Below are 21,703 nucleotides of genomic sequence, written 5' to 3' on the forward strand. Positions count from 1 at the left end.
TACTTTTGACTGCTGATCTTTTCCCTGCAAGTAGTTATATTACCTGATAGTTTCACACACACTGAGCGGCTTGCAAGCCTCGCTATCTGTTGCATATGAAACGGTTTCACATACAGCAGGTTACACACAGATGCAGCCTTTTCGAGCAGCCCAGGGGGGCTGTCATTTTTAGGACAAGGTCTGTACCACCTCCACTGGCGGTATAGACAGGGGGTCTTGGAGTTCATTCCTCCCACTACAGCAAGGGAATCAGAGGAAAAGCAGCCACCGGTCTTACAAACAGGAAACCACTGGCAAGTAACGGTTGTATTTGAAAGTTACCAGGCCATTGCAAGGAAACTACTGAGCTAAGAAGAAGATGAATGGCATATTCAGTGAGGGTGGGAAATTAACAAAAAGTACATGTAAAAAAAAGTTTTTGCCCAGAGTTCTCCTTTAAAGCTCAACTCCAGGCAGATAAAGACACAAAATAACACTGCTCTGTTTTCATAAAATGTATTTCTTAAATGCAAATTCTGTAAGTTTCCAAATTGGACCTGCAATCATCCTATTACATTCTACTGTGCAATCTGTACAGCAAGCTCACAGAGAAAAAGCACCAAAGCCCATCAGTTATACTGCAGTGAGAGGAGCATGCTGACAGAAGGAGAGAGCATTGCGACGGAGATTAGCTTGTTGGTATGCTGCTTCTCCCTTCACTGTCTAGTCACAGGGTGGGGAGGAGACCTGTAAGTGAAAGCAAAACTGCAGCAGATAAAGATCAGTTTCCCCTGATACTAGGTAGAACTGTGAAGTGTGACATACAAATCCTTAAGTTGGTAAAACAGCTCCCGTATATGTATTTTATCTGTGTACTTGCTGTTTGCTTGGAGTTTAGCTTTAATTTTGTGGAGCTCCAAAGGGAAAGCAGGCGGAATAGATCTGACCAGAACACTGTTTGCATGGCCGTAAACTTCAGCTCTTCCGTGGAGACTCCAAAAAATTCCCAAATTAGCTAGCATGTTCTGAGACTACTCTCGGCCTCCTTTCCAGATGGAAATGACCTCTATGGGCAGGTCGTCTGCTCTGGATCCTGGTGGTAGAATCTGCAGATGACTGACTGAATAATAGCTGGGCCAGGCTCACTGCTCGGTATCCAAAGGAGTTCTGCAGACCCCACCATCTGCAGTTGCAAGAGTCATCTGTCAAGCCCTTCATGAAGTGGGCACTGCAGGCAGTGGTGTATTTTGGTTCCGTGCTGCCCTAGGCAAGACTAAAATCGGGCCCCCCCCCCCCCCATCTAAATTTGTTCCATCCCAGCCACTTTAAAATTGTGCACGCCCGTGCAACGGCGACAAACAGCGTAAGTTTCACTATCCATAGGCGAAGCTTTAAAAGCTTTTACACAAGTTACCACTTTAGATTTTCAGAGGAGATCTGGTGCTAGAATTACTTCCCCATGATCCGACATTCGTGGCGATACCTCACATGTGTGGAATGATCGCTATTTGCGTGTGTGCAGGAAAGCTTTCGCCTTTGCGTGAGAGCACAGGAGAATGGGTGCACTTAAAAAAAAATAAAAAATAAAAATTGTAATTACAGTATTCATTTATTTAATTTTGATTTTTTTTTTTTATTTTTACACTGCTGCTTTACTTTTTTTTTTATTAATCACTTTTATTGCCGTCACAAGGAATGTAAACATTCTTGTGACAGCAATAGGCATGCGACAGATGCTCTTTATGGATAGATCTGGGGTAAAAGACCCCAAGTCCCTCCTCTGCACTTACAAGCATTCAAAAGCATCAAGATCAGTGTTTATGAAGGCTATAGATTTTTAAAAACTGGTGCCAATGGTTTCCGAGTAAACTGGAAGGGATGTCATGTCACTGCTTCCGGTTTACTGTTACGAACAGCCGATCAAAGTCGATTCCGGCTTGGCTGTTCGGCGGATGCGCTGGGTGGTGGCTCAGGTCTCCCTGAGGGACAGGAGAGCCCAAGAGAGCCATGGAAGGCAGCAGGAGGGGGCGTTCCTTCCTGCTGCTTGTAATAGCAATCGAGCGGCTAGTAAGCCGCTCTGATTGCTATTACAAGAGAGTCCACTGCCACCTCTAAAAAAACGACATCATCCCGGTACAGAAGCCGCCTCCCTAAAAAAATGCCGCCCAAGGCAAACGCCATGTTTGCTTCATGGTAGGAACGCCCCTGACTGCAGGGACAGTTTGAGATTATCCAGGATTGGATTAAAAATAACAGTCATCAGAACATGGTAAATATCAGAAATCAGTGGCAAATAGTAAAAAACAAGTTGCTACTTCATACCTGCTCAGCAGATGCCATGCACGTGGGAAGGAGTGGAATTACAGGAAACATATATTCCAGTGGATAAAGCATGGACACAAAAGCCATTACAGACATAGACAATGCATTGTAGTCTCGAGATTGCAGCACAACCTGAAAAAGAAAAAAGAAAAAGAAAATTCTGAAATTAAAATCTCATACTTCAAAACACCAACAGACGCCGATCATGAATATGTATGACGAAGCATGCAATCATGGAAAAATTTTACAAAGCAACAGCTGACTCATACATCTGTTGTAGCATCTGGCTATACCTTATGCTCCAACAGGATGCAGGACAAGACTTGTAAGCAGGCATCGACTCCTAAAAGTTCCAGGGGCAAGTGGAGAGGAAAATCCACCAATGAAAAACGAGAGGGATCAGGAAGGGCAAAGGTCAAGGGTGGCTGCAACTCCAAGGGCAGAACCTCCACATCAACCCTTTTCTGGCCTTGTACAGGAGTCGGAGAACGCAAAAGACGGTAGATCCAAGCTTCAATTTCACGCAGGTCATGCAGGAGAACATTCGACTTCTCCTCCAGCTGAAGGGAGCCAGTGAAAATCCTCCACATGGTGTCCCTGAAACACAAATATTAATCAGTTTAATTCTTACACACCAAATACAAAAAAAAAAAAAATGGGAAATGCAGTCTGCTTCTAAAATAGGAGAACATCACAAGTCATAGAGGGGATGGCTTATAACTTTTACACAAATCGCAGCACTGTATTCTTTGAAATACAATTTTGTTTCACAAGAACAAAACTATTAAAGTATATATGTTAAGGTAAAACTTACAGTGAGGGAAAAAAAGTATTTGCTCCCCTGCTGATTTTGTACGTTTGCCCACTGACAAAGAAATGATCAGTCTATCGTTTTAATGGTAGGTTTATTTTACCATTGATAGACAGAACAACAACAAAAATATCCAGAAAAAAAAAAAAAAATTTCAAAAAAAGTTATAAATTGATTTGCATTTTAATGAGTGAAATAAGTATTTGACCCCTTCCCAAAACATGACTTAGTACTTGGTGGCAAAACCCTTGTGGGCAATCACAGAGGTCAGACGTTTCTTGTAGTTGGCCACCAGGTTTGCACACGTCTCAGGAGGGATTTTGTCCCACTCCTGTTTGCAGATCCTCTCCAAGGTTTCGAGGCCAACGTTTAAAAACTCGAACCTTCAGCTCCCTCCACATATTTTCTATAGGATTAAGGTCTGAAGACTGGCTAGGCCACTCCAGGACCTTAATGTACTTCTTCTTGAGTCGCCACTCTGTTGGCCATGTGTTTTGGGTCATTGTCATGCTTAAATATCCATCCGCGACCCATTTTCAATGCCCTGGCTGAGGGAAGGAGGTTCACCCAAGATTTGACGGTAAATGACCCTGTCCATCATCCCTTTGATGCGGTGAAGTTGTCCTGTCCCCTTAGCAGAAAAACACACCCAAAGCATAATGTTTCCACCTACATTTTTTTTTTTAAAGGTTTCCACTTCCATGTTTAAAAGTGGGGATGGTGTGCTTGGGGTCATAGGCAGTATTCCTCCTCCTCCAAACACGGCGAGTTGATGCCAAAGAGCTCGATTTTGGTCTCAACTGACCACAACACTTTCACCCAGTTCTCCTCTGAATCATTCAGATGTTCATTTGCAAACTTGAGACGGGCCTGTACATGCGCTTTCTTGAGCAGGGGGACCTTGCGGGCACTGCAGGATTTCAGTCCCTCACGGCGTAGTGTGTTACCAATTGTTTTCTTGGTGACTATGGTCCCAGCTGCCTTGAGATCATTGACAAGATTCTCCCGTGTAGCTCTGGGCTGATTCCTCACCGTTCTCATGATCATTGAAGCTCCACGAGGTGAGATCTTTCATGGAGCCCCAGACCGAGGGAGATTGACAATTATTTTGTGTTTCTTCCATTTGCGAAAAACCAACTATTGTCACCTTCTCACCAAGCTGCTTAGGGATGGGTCTTGTAGCCCATTCCAGCCTTTGTGTATGTCTACAATCTTGTCCCCGACATCCTTGGAAAGCTCTTTGGTCTTGGCAATGGTGGAGAGATTGGAATCTGATTGATTGCTTCTCTGGACAGGTGTCTTTTATACAGATAGCAAGCTGAGATTAGGAGCACTCTCTTTAAAAGAGTGCTCCGAATCCCAGCACGTTACCTGTATAGAAGACACCTGGGAGCCAGAAATCTTGCTGATTGATAGGGGATCAAATACTTATTTCACTCATTACAATGCAAATCAATTTATAACTTTTTGAAATGCGTTTTCCTGGATATTTTTGTTATTCTGTCTCTCACTGTTAAAATAAACCTAATAAAATTATAGACTGATCATTTCTTTGTTAGTGGGCAAACGTACAAAAACAGCAGGGGTCAAATACTTTTTTTCAGGCCCCTGTCTGATACTGGGTCGGCAGTGGCACTCATTGTCATATGTTTTGATTCATTTTATTTTGGCTTTTAACTTACAATTCCAATAAATACTACACCATGGAGACTTCATCTGGCTCCCGGTGAGCTTTATTTACTACAGCTACATCTGGATGGTGCGAGTTGCTGAACAGCCTCCCCAACAACAGATGGCGGATCTACACTGGATGCATGTTTGCTGCTGTAATGGCAGCCAGATTTTCCGGTGAGTGTCCATGTCACAGTGGTGCGGTGGATGATTCTGGTGCACTGTACTGGATCACCTCTTCATTTTTCAACTCACCACCAAATGTTTGTGCACATCTTTGCACTGAACTATTGTGTTTTCACCTATAAGTTTATATTGCTGATCATATCATGGGACTGTGCATATAAATCTATATGTTTCACTACATTTTTTAATGTTGATTTCCATCCACATGATTGGACATAAATTTCACTTTACACTTTTTGGGACTTTATTTCAATGTGTTGTCCATTAATAAACACAATATTCTCATCTCACTGCTGTTCATTTACTTTTGGAGCTACACACTTTTTCTTAAGATTTATAAAAGTTTGGTGTAATACTTATCTGCTGCTACCTCACCACAGCGCAGAGACAGGAGATGCATCTTTTTTATTTTTATACCACATGGTGTACAGAGTCTGCAGGATCCTGGCATTGCACCTGTGATCTGCAATGCTTTACAGGCTCCAGTGAAAAAAACTCTCTACCAGGACTAGGGAGATGCTGGGACTTTCATTCTTCCAGTAGCTAGTGTCAGGTTCATAGACACACCGATAAAAGAATCACTGAGGAAGTCATTGAGCTTCATAAAATATTAAGTAATACGGGATTTCATAAAGCAACAAGCAAGTGTGTGCAGTTGACTGATTACAAGACTGCTGTTTGCACAGCCAGCGGAGAAGAGAAACACGTTAGACTGGAAAGAAGAGAGACATCCCAACTTAGCCTGGGAAACTTATCTAAGGAAAGTCAAATGAGCAATACATGTTATTAAAATGTGTATGCAAGAACAGAAAAAAATACACACACACCCCTACGCAGTACATATCTTCAATACATGCACATTGCCCTATGGTTTATCCCTATTGTTTTCTATGTGCCTTGGCCACACCATAATAGATATAAACATTGTCCCTTAGCCACTTCCCGCCCGGCCTATAGCAGAATGACGGCCAGGAAGTGGTTCTGTTATCCTGACTGGGCGTCATATGACGTCCAGCAAAATAACACGCCGGCGCGCGCCCACGGGGGCACGCAGCGCATCGATCGCGAGTACGGCGTGTCAGTCTGACACCCTGCATCTCCAATCGTAGTAAGAAGCCTCAGAGAGGCCACTACAGCTGCCAAAAGGGTGCCCATCAGCTGCCAGTCAGTGCCCCATCAGAAACAGCTGTAGTTGCCCATCACAGTGTCAATTAGTGCCCACCACAGTGCCCATCACAGTAACACCTATCAGTACCTCATCATCAGTGCTGCACATCAGTGCCGCCTGTCAGTGCCAATCAGTACCACCTGTCAGTGCCCATCGCAGCCGCCTGTCAGTGCCCACTATTGGTGCCTATCAATTCTAAATATCAGTGCCTCCTCATCACTGCCAGCTTATCAGTGCCCATCAGTGAAGGAGAAAACAAAATTTTATAACCGAAACGAAGAAAAACTTTTTTTTTCCCAAAATTTCGGTCTTTTTTAGTTTGTTTAGCAAAAAATAAAAACCCCAGTGGTGATTAAATACCACCAAAAAAAAGCTCTATTTGCTTGAAGAAAAGTATAAAAATTTAGTTTGGGTACAGTGTTGCATGACCATGCAATTGTCATTCAAAGTGTGACAGCGTTGAAAGCTAAAAAATTGTCCTAGGCAGGAAGGGGCGAAAGTGCCCGGTATTGAAGTGGTTAATTTGCAGGGATTTCCTCTCACTTCCAGTTGAATACTGGACAGGAAGTGAAGGGAAATCTCTGCAATGGGACATAGATGGCGAATCTGACAGGGGTTATAATCCTCCCTTGCTCTATCCAGAATGAAAAAAATAAATAAAAAATTTTGCCTATAGTTTTACTTTAATGCATTCTATGCATTAAGGTGAAAAACCTTCTGTGCTGCAGCTTCCCCCCTTTCCCTTACCTGAGACCGATCCGATCCAGCGATGTGCATGAGCGCAGTGGCTCCAGCTGCTGTCTCTCTCCTCATTGGACAGATTAAAAGCAGCAGGAGCCATTGGCTCCTGCTGTGGTCAATCAAATCCGGTGACACGGGAGCACTGGGCAGGGCCAAGTTCCGCTGTCTGTGACAATGGACGCAGCAGTGGGACTCAGGAGCGTACCCACACGGGTGCCCCCAGGGAAAGCGGCTTTCCCTGGGGGCATCCGATGAAGAGGATCAGGGCTGCTCTGTGAAAAATGATTGCACAGAGCAGGTAAGTATAGACATGTTTGTTATTTTTATTTAAAAAAAAAAATTGGAGGGTTTACAGCTCCTTTAGGAGGGCCCTGCTCAGACATCCCTCTAGTACCCAAAAACTTTAGAGTCATATCAGACCCCCAACCCCTTCTCCCAGCTGACATTTCTTGGAGAAACTGGCCACTGGTCTTGTTCGATTTTTCCCAAAATGAGGCCACCACCCTGGCAAGCTTTATCACTTGCTCTTCCCCGGCTATGATAAACAAAATCGGCTGACCCAAGCATGCATGTGAAACGATGAGGGCTATTGGTCGTTTATATTAATTTGTGCAATTTTTTTTTTTTCAGGTCCTGCCACCCGCACCAGCAATTTTTGCTCTGTGGCTCAGCATTGGTGGATGAAGAATCTTCAGCACCCGACACCTCAATGTCAGATTATCTGGTCCCTGCTGTGGGATGTGGTATCATCCTCCAACCCATCATTACAGAACACAATAGTGGCTGGAGGAAGACACCAGAGTGTGCAGCGGGGACCCGGCATCTGACTTACCTGAAAGACTGCCAATTGCTGGAGAGGTTTCTACCAGCGAAGACAGAGGAGATCAAAAGTATTAACACTTTTCTTTTTAAAGGGCATGCCTTTGGTTTTTTAAATAGTGACAGATAGCCCGTATCTCTGGATCAACCAAACATTTTGGCAGTTGGTTTTTACTAAAGATAACCCTTCTTTGATAAACAATTCAACACGTGCCACTGCTGACACTTCCTCTTTATTCAAAAACATTTTTTAATCACCATTTAAAGCTGTGCACTCCTTGATTCTAAATATTTCACTGAAAAAAAGAAAATAAATCCAAAAACACACAATATTGTATTAGCAGGGTTTCTAATAAAAGATTTGACGAGTGCATATTTGTGCTTCTTTTCTGGATTTCTTTTCTTTTTGATGAGAACCTCTGCTTATGTTTTTTTCAGGACATGTTAAACACCTACTATTATTTTCAGAAAATATTTACTCAAAGTGGCTGTTATTTGGACATGAAAAGTGAACAAAGCATAACCTTCAATAGTGTGTACTTGCCTCAGTCCGAAGCACTTAGTGTGATTTCTGTCTGCAACCTCCTTCCTCTGCTATCTGCTTAAGTCTTTTCTGAATCCACTGGATTTAAGGGGGCGGGGGAGGGGTGTTCCAACACACAGCCTTTGATTGACTGCCTCAGTGGTGCAGATTTTCCTAGGAGATTGTGTAGAGGGGGTGTGTGTCCATTCCCTCCAATCAGGTCTCCTATTACACTCCACCCTCTTCTCTAAGCTGTGCCGTGTGTGATGTCATATCCCTGCCTCCTGAAACTCAGAAATACTGTGTAAAATGTGTGCTTTAGGAAGCTGTAGAGAAGGAAGGGTTGTAGACAAATAGGTACAACTTATATAGAAGGATTTGTTTAATCTCTGTATCACCTGAGGCCAATCATCACTTCACTGGGTATATGTAAGAATTTACAACCACTTGAATCCACATTTAACCACTTCCCGCCCGGCCTATAGCAAAATTATGGCCGGGCGGTGGCTCAGTTATCCTGACTGGGCTTCATATGACGTCCTTCAGGATAACAGCCGCCGCGCGCCCATGGGGGCGCGCATCGCGGCGATCGCTGGAGCGGTGTGTCATTCTGACACACCGCTACACTGATCTCAGTAAAGAGCCTCCGGCAGAGGCTCTTTACCACATGATCAGTTGTGTCCAATCACGGCTGATCACAATGCAAATAGGAAGAGCCGTTGATTGGCTTTTCCTCACTCGCGTCTAACAGACGCGAGTAGAGGAGAGCCGATCGGCGGCTCTCCTGACAGGGGGGGGTCTGTGCTGATTGTTTATCAGTGCAGACCCCCTCAGATGACCACCAGAGACACCACTAGGACCACCAGGGAAGGGGGCATCATGTGGATGGCCAGGTATGTACCACCTGGCCATCCACATGTTCAAATGAATGCCCAATCTGTGCCAATCAGTGCCCACACAAGGGCACTGATTGGCACAAGTATGTACAAACACATGAGTGATGCCCAGCAATGCCACCCATCAGTATCATCAGTGCCACCCATCAGTGACATCAGTGCAACTCATCAGTGCCACCTGTCAGTGCCCATCCATGCCCATCAGTGCCAACTATCAGTACCACCCAAAAGTACCCATCAGTGCCGCCTACGAGTGCCCATCAGTGCCGCCTACGAGTGCCCATCAGTGCCGCCTACGAGTGCCCATCAGTGCCGCCTACGAGTGCCCATCAGTGCCGCCTACGAGTGCCCATCAGTGCCGCCTACGAGTGCCCATCAGTGCCACCTATGAGTGCCCATCAGTGCCGCATACCAGTGACCATCAGTGCAACTTATCAGTGACCATCAGTGCCACCTCATTGGTGCCACCTCATTGGTGCCCACCAGTGCCCCCTTATCAGTGCCCGTCAGTGCAGCCATATCCGTGCCCATCATTGAAGGAGAAAACATACTTATTTACAAACAATTTTAACAGAAACAAAGAAAAACTTGTTTTTTTTCAAAATTTTTGGTCATTTTTTATTTGTTGCGCAAAAAATAAAAATCCCAGAGGTGATCAAATACCACCAAAAGAAAGCTCTATTTGTGGGAACAAAATGATAAAAAATTAGTTTGGGTACAGTGTAGCATGACCGCACAATTGTCATTCAAATTGCGACAGCGCTGAAAGCTGAAAATTGGCCTGGGCAGGAAGGTGTCTAAGTGCCTGGTATTGAAGTGGTTTAAAGAGGAACTACACTGTATCTGAGCACCACAAACCAAAAGCGCTATTTAATTCATTTTTATTATTCAAAGCAAACCCACCCATCCCTCCATGTTTTATTTTGATAATACCCCCCCCCCCCAACATTTCTGGCTGGGCCATCTTGAGTAAGGGCAGATGATTCATGAAGCATTTACTTCCTGTAATCCAACTGCCCTTAGTTCAGGTATACAGACTGGAGTGTATGTTTAGCTGAGAAAACTCCTCCTCTCCCGAAGACTCCTGGGATGTACGAAATAAAAAAAAAAATCCAGACCTATTTGTACTGTAAAAGTGTGGGTACATTTGATCTGTGCAAAAAAAGAATGTTAGGCCATTTTCTCTCCTGGTCAAATTTTATTCGTTATACTGAATAGAGTGAATCAGAAACATAGCGCATTTTGGCCTCTAGACATAACTGAGGATCGTAGGAAATGTAAACTTCAATACCAGCATTACACCACTTTCCTTGCTGTAGCTTCCGCTTCGTTTACAGGTCTTGCCCCTCCCCCTGCCTCTGAATGGACAGCAAAAATGAGAAGCAGCACATTATTAAGCTCATTTCTGTGTCATTCCCTCCCCTCCTATCAGCATGCTCCTTGCACTGCATATCTGACTGGCTCCTGTGTTGCTTCCACCTCCCCACTCTGAGCTCTGCTGTACTGAAGACAAGCAAGAACCCGATACCAAGCTAAATCCAGGTACTTACACTGCTTGCATAAAACAAAAAAGAAAATAAGAAAAAAATTGTGCTTTTCAGATTTGCCTGAAGTTTAGCTTTAACAAAAAACTCAGCAACTTAGCAGAAAGAGGATTTTTTTATAACCCATATATGAGAGGTTATGTCCCTTGTGCCGATTTCTCAGTTTTGATTTTGCACCTAGCAAGGCCAATTTCACATTGAATGTGGATTTAAAAATTGTATTATTTAAAATAAAGTGATCCCAACGCTGCAATACTATAGACTGCTGCTGATAAAAAAAGAATGTGTATTTCTTTAAGATGTAAATAAATTATATATATATATATATATATATATATATATATATATATATATATATATATATATATATATCCAGCACTGACTCAGCAAATGAAAAAATGATAATCTTATATGTAACTTGGTTGGGTTCTGTGATATGGTCACAAGATTAGATCATATTAACCATACAATATTAGTGCAACTAAAAAATAACTATACTGTATATAAGATGCAATCGGTGCTTGGTGTGAAAATCTTTGGTGAACAATAAGTCAATGACAATCTTCAAATGTCAATATGATCGATAAAGTGCCAAGCCGTGCTCCCCTCCTATGTGCCCTCACTCACCAGCTCATAATAGGTTAATTGCCTGTGTTGAAATGGGATCTGTAGTTCCCCAAGCAATGACTGTATAGCTTTTTCTTGATACTCCAGCAGGTGGGAAGTCGCTCCTCATATGGATATAAGGGAATAGAACCAAAAGGGATTCCATAGCGTAATTTTGTTTTTTTTATTGGTTAAAAAAAGCATAAAAACAAAATGCGCACTTACAATGTACTCCTCTTGTATGTGAGCATATAAAATCACTGCTCTGGAAGCTCAGCACAGCGATCTGCGTTCCAAAGAGCGGACATGGAGCTTAATGCCAATTGCATGAAGTGGCTGAAGACTTCCGGTTACATCATGTCCGCTCTTTTCCAGAGCGGCGTTTTTACATGCTCATATACAAGAGGAGTACATTGTAAGTGCGCATTTTGTTGTTATGCTTTTTTACCAATAAAAGAAAAATGAAATTACACTATGGAATCCCTTTGGTTCTATTCCCTTATATCCATATGAGGAGCAACTAACCACCTGCTGGAGTATCAGGAAAAAGCTATCCAGCCATCGTTTGGGTAACTACAGATCCCATTTCAACACAGGCGATTAACCTATTATGAGCTGGTGAGTGAGGGAACATAGGAGGGGAGCATGGCTTGGCACTTTATCGGTTAAAATCGTGCTACTTCACTTAAAATCGCCCAATTTCAAAGCTGCATGTTAGCGCGACTTTAGGTGTGATTTGGCTGACATCTATGCGACTTCATGTACAAATGTCTATGCAAGTCGCACCTGAATTTACTAAAAGTAGTGCAGGAACTCCTTTTTCAAAATGGTGCAGCAGCGCAAAGCCGGCGTTGCACCAATTTGAACAGTTCCATTGCCGTCAATAGGGTATGACTTGTACCTGTCAAATTGCATGACAAGTCACACCGGTGTGAACGGGGGCTAAAGGCCAAGTTCACCTTTCTCAACATGCTACACTTGTATTTAGGGAGTTACATGTAACATGTTTTGCATCCTCCCTTTCTCTACCCCTCCCCCTTTCTGTGACGACGGGCGGGGGAGTTCTCTCACCGCACCAGCTGGCACAATTTGAAAACAGCGTGGCAGTGTGAGGCTCCACCCACCCAGCCACATCATTCACAGTTTCCTGCGAATGAATGAGCCACAAGTACCGTCGGATAGTGCGGCTGATAGTTCTCAATGAACTGAGAGGGCGCTAGTGAGGGCTTTTGTAGTTCACTGATCTTCCTGCTCTCCCATATTGGCGGTACAAGTAGACAGTCTGTAGGAGACTGACATACACTTGCAATCTGCTGATCACAGGTTCAATGCTCTGGAGACTCTGAAAAAAAATAATAAATACACATTTTTTCCTGTAAAAAAAAAAAATTTGCATTTATTATTTTTTTCAAAAAGTGAACTTATCCTTTAGGCATTAAAACAGTTCTATATATGTTTACCATTTCTTGAATTCATGCGCATTTTGTACAATTAATCTGATTTCTTGAATACTATTCACAGGCCTGTCTAAAGGAATAAACATAAAGTGCAGTGGTGTACAGACCCGTGGCCCAAGGATTCTGCAGTGATTTTATAAATGGTGGTTTATCTTTTCATTGTGAATGGATGTCTCCATGCTGACTCACACAGACCATTCTTTCTGTACAATAATTCTCACTTAGCAAGTTCATTCATTTGTCTTCCTGAATGTGACAAAAGCCTTGAAACTCAGGCTGCCTTTTTGTAGAGTTCATAAAGGACTGTATGTTCTAACCAGCATAAAAAAAAAAATAATAAAGTTTAATTTTGTACAATTTGTAAGCAAACTGTATTTTCCTACAAACACAAGGTCAGAATGTTGTCTCTTGTGCTTAAAGATTTATTTTTTTCATTTTTTCCCCCATGAACTCCAGCAGGCTTATACACACTGAATCAATCAGGGTGGATAAAAGTCAATGATTTTTTTTTTAGTTTAGGTAGAACTGTGCTAAAAGCTATTGCTGTCAAACTATTGCTGTCAAACAGAAGGATGCCAGAATCTATATTTTTGGTTAAATAGAAATATTGGTGCCAACACTACTGACTCAGCGTGGTCCATCGTAAATTACTGACATCTAAATCTCCCACTGATTTATACTGTATACATTCTTGGTCAGGGGCTCCAAATCCCTCACGTAGAACTCTAGGGTTCTACAAAACGTTTCTATGGGTTCCTTAAAGTGGATGTAAACCCAATGTCATCCTTTCTAAACTATTGCCATAGGGGTTATCTATAAGGATATACATGCCTCCTACATGTATCTTTACCTGTCAAATGTCTCCCCTCTGTCTGTTATGAGAGCCGAAAAACTGCAGATTCTGTGGGCGGGTCTGTTGTCTGGAGCTCGGTGGGTGGAGTCATGATTTCAGACTCCCCGCCCACCTCTACACTCCCCTTGTCAATATGCATTTTCTCCTGTGTATTTCTTACACTGAACTTCTGCTATGATCTCCAACATCCAGTGAAAAGACAGGAAAGTAACCACATGACTTCAGCATGACAAATCATGCGGAGGTGTGGAACAGCCAATCCTTGCAGAGCTGCTGAAGAAAGGAGTGGGGGAGGGAAGTAAAAAATAATGCCTGCGTCTTAGGCTGTCACTCACAGCAAGGGGGAGGATTTGACAAAGTTTTTCTCTGTTTGTCAAGTTTTATCTCACTGAACAATAAGAGGATTGCTCAGAGATGGATTAACTCTTTGTGGCAAGACTGGGCTCAAATGATAGGAAATCTTATACTCTACATTATGACATAAAAGAAAAAATTTGGGTTTACATCCACTAAGCAGTGGTGTATTGTCCATAGAACGCTGTCTGTATAGCTCCCAAGCACAATGCCACTTGACAGGGCCATTGGTAGAACACCAATGAACTTCTTAGATACTTATAAGGGTGCCAATCTTCCTCAATGATCACCAACGTTATAGGGCATTCTTCCCACTGACCACAAACCTAAGGGAGCATTCTTCCTCTCACTAACCACAATGTAAAGATTCACTTTTCTGAAATGGGAAATGAGATGGTGCTGCAATCTTTCCTATGACCACCAATTGAAGGGGTATTCTTCTTCCTCAGTACATGAAAATAACCACCAATGTAATGGGAAACCTCTTCCACTGACCACCAGTGTGAGGGAACCCTTCACTGATCACCAATGCAAGGAGCGTTTCTGAACTGATCACCAGTACAGGGAAGTCTGTCCATATGGTCTTAATTATTTTTCATAAATCATTTTCTCATATTAGGGCAGAAAGTGTAAAAAAAAAAAAAGTGTATACTTACCTTTTTTTAGTCTGCTCCGGTCCAGTCACCCTGTGCCAGACAGCAGTGGCTGCAGGGGAGAAAAGGGAGTGCCTATGAGTATGGTTATGGCTTCTGGAATTCCCAGCTGAGTGCTCCCTCCTCTCCCATGCAGCTGCTGCTCACCAACACAAGGGATCACATGACCAGAGCAGAGCTGACTAGGTCTAGGACTATAAAAGTATTTTTTTTTTTTTTTACACACACACACGGGTAGCAAGGGGTGGGGGACCAATACTAATTGGGACTAGTTAGTATTAGGACCCATTCAAACTAGAATGCAGTGCGGGAGATCCACACGGCATTCCAATCGCACTGCCCTTGAGATCTGCTTCGGGGGACAATTCAAAGATAACAACGCCCCAAACACAGGTCACAAAATGCAGTGTGTTTGCCCTTACTGGCCAGCATAGTACAAAAGTACCATGCAATGCATTTGCCGTGCTTTTCAAAAAGTAGTGCACTACTTTTAGTGCAGTGCGATTTGAGCCTGTTGAAAATGAATAGGGCTGAAATCACACTGCACAGAACTGCATGTGAATCGCACAGAAGCCGCAGAGCGCTCTTGTGCGACATGCAGTTCCTAGTGTGAATGGACCCTTAGCCTAGAATTCAAGTTTAAATCTTTGTTAAAAGATAAAGATGGATTTTTGAACAGGGCTAGACCATTTCCTGCTGTAACCCACCCTGAAACAGAACCAGTCTGCTTACATAGCAGTGAAGGGGTGGATAGTTGGGGTTCTTTTATCTTGAAAGCTACAGGTCTGATCTCTCACAGACCTACTTTAGATCTCTAGCAAGAGACTAGTAGTATGACGTAAACAGTGTATCCACTGACATGAGTGAGGAGAGTCGGGAGTGGCAAATTTAGGTGAGGGACCAGAAGCAATTTATAGCATTAACAAAACGTGTCTCTGGTGATTAAGGTTCCATCTTGTTATTAGTTCCACTGTTATTAGTTCCATATAAAAACAGGTTTGACTATCTTTGTACTGTTTGAATATAGCATGGTATAGGCTACTTTCCCTCTTGAACACCTCTCTCCACAATTATAACTAAAGAAAAGCTAAACCCAAAAGACAACAAATTTTATCTATAGCAGCTTACCAATCTTAAGATAAGGTGGGTGTATTATTTTTGTTTTTTAGTTTTTTTTCCACTATATGGTCACCAGATAATGTTGGAAATAACACTTGCCGTCTCTGTGTAGGCAGCCATGGTTGTCACACAGGCCACACTTCAAACACGTCTGCCTTTGTTCATCTCCATTAGGCTGCATTCAAACCTCAGCGTTTTGAATTGTGGGCATATCTGCAGCGATTCTGCCCGCGATTTCAAAATGCCCAGGTATGAATGACAAAGCACATAACGCACAATTGAGATGCCATTGCTGCGCTGCAATCGTGGCAAACCGCAACGCATGAAGCATGTTGCCCAAAAGAAGCTCTTGGACTTTTTCGGAGCGACAAGCCTCATGCAATCCTTTTTGCGATTTATCACGCAACAAACGTGGCAGAACCGCACTGTGATTTTAGGTGCCATTCAAATGAACGGCATCTCAGAAGTGAGTTCCAGGATTTGTCATTCACACCTGGGCGTTTTGAAATCGCGGGCAAAATCGCTGCAAATCTGCCTGCGATTCAAGACACTGAGGTGTGAATGCAGCCTTAAAGTGGTTGTATAGGTTTGTTTTATTTGTTTTTTTTTTTTAAATAATAAACATGTTATACTGTGCAGTTCGTTTTGCAAATAGTGGCCCCAATCCTGCTGTTCTGGGGTCCCATGGCGGCTCTCTCGGCTCTTCCCGCAATAGATAACCCCCTCGGGAAGCTCTCTCCCGAGGGGGTTACCTTGCGGGCACGCTCCTGTCTCATACACTCTGCATCTATAGACAGAGTAGAGTGTATGTCTCGGTTCCACCCCCCCCCCCGGTGGCCGCGTCATTTGGATTTGATTGACAGCAGCGCAAGCCAATGGCTGCACTGCTATCAATCTATCCAACGAAGAGCCAAGAAGACCAAGCCGAGAAGCCAGCACGTTCTCGACGCGGGACTTTCGAGGGCTCAGGTAAGTAAACCGGGGGGCTGGGGGGCCAGTAAGCAGACATCCCAACCTGCAAAAACTAATTTCAGGGAGGTGGCAATCTCATTTCAGGAAGGTGGCACCCCCTGACATGGGCATGGCTTAAATTGCGCAACATATTGGGCGTGGCTTAAAGGGGGTGTGGTTTAATAGTCTGAGATGACTTACATAGTGCAAAATGCAGTAATCTTAAATAGGGAATGTACGGTGCGGAGTGTTCGGCAGTGAGTAGTATGTGTAGGAGAGGACTGTAGAGTGTATGGAGGTGGGTAGTATGTACAGGAGATGAGTGCAGAGTGTATGTAAGTGGGTATAATGTGCAGATGAGGAGTGTGGAGTGTACAGTGGTGGGTAGTATGTGTAGGATGGTGTCAGTAGTTCTTTATTTTTATTATTATTTTTTTTACAATTTTATTTTTTTGTATTTTTTTTTCTTTCATTTTTTCAAAATGCTTTTTAGGGGCCAGTGGATGGTGTCAGAATTTATTAAATTTTTTTTTTTTTTTTTTTCAATTTTATTTTTCGAGGTGGGGAGGGGGGGGGGTAGCGGACGGTGTCAGTACAGCAGTGGATGGTATCAGTAGTGTCTTATTTTTTTACAATTTAATTTGTTTTACATTTTTTTCACAATGCTTTATGGTTGGAGGGGGTTGGGGCAGTGTTGGTAGGGCAGGGTGGAGTGGTGTCAGTAATTTTTCATTTTATATATTTTTTTACAATTTTATTTTTTATAATTTTTTTACAGTTTAGTTATTTAATATTTATTGCATTTTTTTTGTATCCGTTGAGGGGGGGGGGGCTCTTTGGTGAGAAATCAGGGGTCTAAACAGACCCCTGACATCTCCCATTTGAGACCGAGAAAGGGACTGAGGACAGAGTCTCCTCTCCATTCATAAACTGAGCAGAGTAAACACAGGTTACTCTGCTCAGTTTTCACAGGACACAGGAGTGATCTTGCTCACTGTGTCCCATTCAAAAAAGAAAGGGACCAGTAAATGACAGATCTACTGGTCCCTTCCTCCGCTCTCCATCCAGACATCCCCCACAGCAGCCGGCGGGAGAGGAGGGAGCCAGAGGAGAAGGACATGGAGCCGGAGGAGGAGGACACGGGGGTGGAGGAGGAGGAGGACACGGGGGTGGAGGAGGAGGAGGACACGGGGGTGGAGGAGGAGGACACGGGGGTGGAGGAGGAGGACACGGGGGTGGAGGAGGAGGACACGGGGGTGGAGGACACGGGGGTGGAGGACATGGAGCCGGAGGAGGAGGACACGGGGGTGGAGGACATGGAGCCGGAGGAGGAGGACATGGGGCCCGGAGAAGGCCAGGAAACAGCCGGGAATGATCAGGAGGGACAGCTGTGAACTCTCACTGATCTCCCTGTGTAGCCGCGGGAGGGAGAGGAGGCGATGATGCTGTCAGCTAAAAAGCTATACAGGGAGATCGGTGCTCACAGCTGTCCTCTGCCACATCGATCATCCCCGGCTGTGAAGCTGGGGAGCATTGCATGTGTGCAGGGTGGGGATGATATCCCACTGCCGTCCAGGATCGGCCCTGCGCCTGGGTGATTGCCCGGCACTCACGGGTGTGCGGGAGCCGCAGCCAAAATGCGGGAGACTTGGGAAGTCTGAGTAAGCATTGAGGATGCATTGAGGTGAATAAACGGGAACCTTTACAACCCCTTTAAGCTGGGTATACAAGAGCAGTTTAACCTGCTGTTTGAATGAAGAAAACAAAAAAAATGACAGATTCCCCCCCATCAACAATGTGTGATGCAGGGATCTCCTCTGACGCATTACTGTATACTGACAGAATACACATATCAGCGCTGCAGCCATTGGTTGAAAGTGCTGATCGAGTGTCGGTTCTCCAGCTTGCTTGTTCCACAGACAGCAGTACACACGGACCGTCACTCAGCAAGAGCCGGACGATTTTCGGTCCCTGTATACCCTGCTTTACATGGAAAGTTGAAGGGATAAGTAGTTTACAGAGTACAATAAGGTTATTTGTGCTTTCAGTACAGTGCATGAGCAGGGATAAGGACACCCCATTTCTGGCAAGATAAACAGGTATTTTCTGTGCTTGCTGAAATGTTCTTAGTCTGAAAAAAAGAAACAAATGCAGCCACTACATTAGAGGACTTGTAAGTCGCAAAAAAATACATTTGTGTTCTTGGGTTTAGATATGTGTTAGATCTTTATAATTGATGGAGTTTCTACATTTTTTGCCCTTTTCAGCATACTGTCTGATGAAAATGAAAGGCATTCTTGAAATAAGTATTTGAAAAATAACATGAGTCATATGATCCAGACAAGGTTATATTGCGAGCAAGAAAAAAAAAAAAAAAAAAAAGGATTTTAAATCTAAGAGTAAAGGAAGTCTTTAGGTCTTTCAGGTAAATTGTAGTTTTTTTGTATGTCATGAAATTCCACAACCAGTGATCACAGCACTAAGTATACATACGGCAGTGTATAACACAGACTGCTAATGTCTTGTCACCAGCTTCTGCCTGGCTGTTTGACTTACTGGCTCGGGCAGATTCCGCGATGACAATGCAACACCCACAGGCACGCTTATGCACAATTGATGAGGAAAGCTTATGTTTAGGAAGTCTCCCGTGTCTGACTCCAGGGGAGGGAAGATAGGAGACATCCAGGTAACAGAGAAAGGAAGGTGACGTCACTATAGATTACGGTTCCTATTCAATATGCTTATACGATTGTTCCAGGTAAGGACAATGGCGGCACAAAACAAACCTGCTAATGGCTGTAGGATGTCATAACTTATTCAAAGCTCATACAGAAAGCAAATGTAATTAAATACAAACCATAGTGTGTGCAGTGGTGGCTGGTGCTCCAAATTTTTTGGGGGGCGAAACTGAACTATTTTGAAAAAAAAAAACCCATCAAGTGCAGCCTCACTGCCCCATCAAACGCCCCCACTCTGCCCCATCAAAGGCCCCCACTCTGCCCCATCAAAGGCCCCCACTCTGCCCCATCAAACGCCCCCACTCTGCCCCATCAAACGCCCCCACTCTGCCCCATCAAACGCCCCCACTCTGCCCCATCAAAGGCCCCCACTCTGCCCCATCAAAGGCCCCCACTCTGCCCCATCAAACGCCCCCACTCTGCCCCATCAAACGCCCCCACTCTGCCCCATCAAACGCCACCACTCTGCCCCATCAAACGCCACCACTCTGCCCCATCAAACGCCACCACTCTGCCCCATCAAACGCCCCCACTCTGCCCCATCAAACGCCCCCACTCTGCCCCATCAAAGGCCCCCACTCTGCCCCATCAAAGGCCCCCACTCTGCCCCATCAAACGCCCCCACTCTGCCCCATCAAACGCCCCCACTCTGCCCCATCAAACGCTCCCACTCTGCCCCAAACGCTCCCACTCTGCCCCATCAAACGCTCCCACTCTGCCCCATCAAACGCTCCCACTCTGCCCCATCAAACGCCCCCACTCTGCCCCATCAAACGCCCCCATTCTGCCCCATCAAACGCCCCCACTCTGCCCCATCAAATGCTGCCCAGCATGGCGCTCGCAGGTCACCTTTGTTGACGCCTATTAGAGCCTATTGCGCCAGCACTCCACAAACTTTTAGCTCGGCCAGACAATGGTGTTTATGTCAATGGCATGCATAGACAGGCTTGTATTCCCTGCTAGCGCCATTCAGAGTAGAACTAAAAAGGCAAAAAAAAAAAAAATTACATTTTCCCCACTTTAGATAGAGCAAGTTCTCATTGAAGAGATTTCCCTTACTTCCTGTCTCATAGCCACAACAGGACACAAGAAGAAATGACTCCTTAAAGCAGAGTTCCACACAAAAATGGAACTTCCGCTTTTCGGAACCCTCCCCCCCTCCGGTGTCACATTTGGCACCTTTCAGGGGGGAGGGGGGTGCAGATGCCTGTCTAAGACAGGTATTTGCACCCACTTCCGGCATAGACTCCCATGGGAGTCTTTGCCTCTTCCCGTCCCCACCGCGCTGTCTGCTGGGAACACACAGCTCCCAGGAGAGAGCGGGGACCACTAGGGACTCGCGCATGCGCAGTAGGGAACCGGGAAGTGAAGCCGCAACGCTTCACTTCCTGATTCCCTCACCTAGGATGGCGGCGGCAGCTGCCGAGGACCGAGCGGGTTCTCAGCGTCCCCTGCTGACATCGCTGGACCCTGGGACAGGTAAGTGGCCATGTATTAAAAGTCAGCAGCTGCAGTATTTGTAGCTGCTGGCTTTTAATATTTTTTTTTTTTTTTTGGCGGTGTGGGTGAACCCCCGCTTTAAGCCTCATACACACTTTCAGCCACATATCTCAGGAGGAACAACCTGCGCACGCACTTTGTTGCCTGAATCAGAACTTCAGTAATTTTTTCAACTTTCCATCTATTAAATCTTCTGCCCTTGTTGTTTTAACTTTAGATAGCAAAACATTTTTTTCTGCCAGTAAATACCTTATAAAGCCCACTTCCTCTTTCTTGTCTGGTCATTAGCCTAGGCTTATGAAATCATGCACAGCTCTCTCTCTCTCTCACACTCTTGTGAGAGTTTGCCAGGAATAGAGGGGGGCTGAGTCATAAGAGGGCCAATGAGAGCTGGAGGTGTGCGTCTGTGTAAATCCAGGAAGTGAAAAGCAGGCAGCTTCAGCTGCCCACAGTTAAAATGGTTGCAGCCAGACGCAGTCGAGGGAGATTTCTGCAGCATATTTGGCAAGTACAGAATCACAGTATATATAAAATAATATGCAAAGTGATTGGAGGGAAGCTTCAGAATGGCAAAGATGTTTTTATTACAAATTATGTGAGCAGACTGCAATTCCTCTTTAACAGTCCTCGGAGTTAAAAAAAAAAAAAAAAAACTGTGCTAAAACTGTTAATAGAAGACTTGTGAGTGCCATTATCTTTTAAAGTAAACATTCATTGAACATCAACACAAGCTTACCATGCAATGCCATGTAAATATCGAAAGAACACATATTTTGTTGGAAACCTATTCCTGCCTCGAGTAAGCATACCAG

At 44.3% G+C, this 21,703-nt stretch overlaps 1 protein-coding gene across 34 annotated transcripts in view; it reads right to left on the reverse strand.

Moving 5' to 3' along the window:
- The window catches only part of MADD (MAP kinase activating death domain), a 175,234-nt gene that overhangs the window by 111,296 nt on the left and 42,235 nt on the right, over nt 1-21,703 (reverse strand). For all 34 annotated transcript variants that reach the window (XM_073604395.1, XM_073604389.1, XM_073604391.1 and 31 more), the window contains exons 4-5: nt 2,595-2,898; nt 2,302-2,433 (exon numbers count right to left, since the gene is read on the reverse strand). In XM_073604395.1, the coding sequence (XP_073460496.1) occupies nt 2,302-2,433; nt 2,595-2,898 (436 nt within the window). The remainder of the gene's footprint in view (nt 1-2,301; nt 2,434-2,594; nt 2,899-21,703) is intronic.

The sequence above is a fragment of the Aquarana catesbeiana genome, linkage group LG11 (genome assembly GCF_042186555.1).
Source record: "Aquarana catesbeiana isolate 2022-GZ linkage group LG11, ASM4218655v1, whole genome shotgun sequence".
In the NCBI taxonomy this organism is placed as follows: Eukaryota; Metazoa; Chordata; class Amphibia; order Anura; family Ranidae; genus Aquarana; species Aquarana catesbeiana.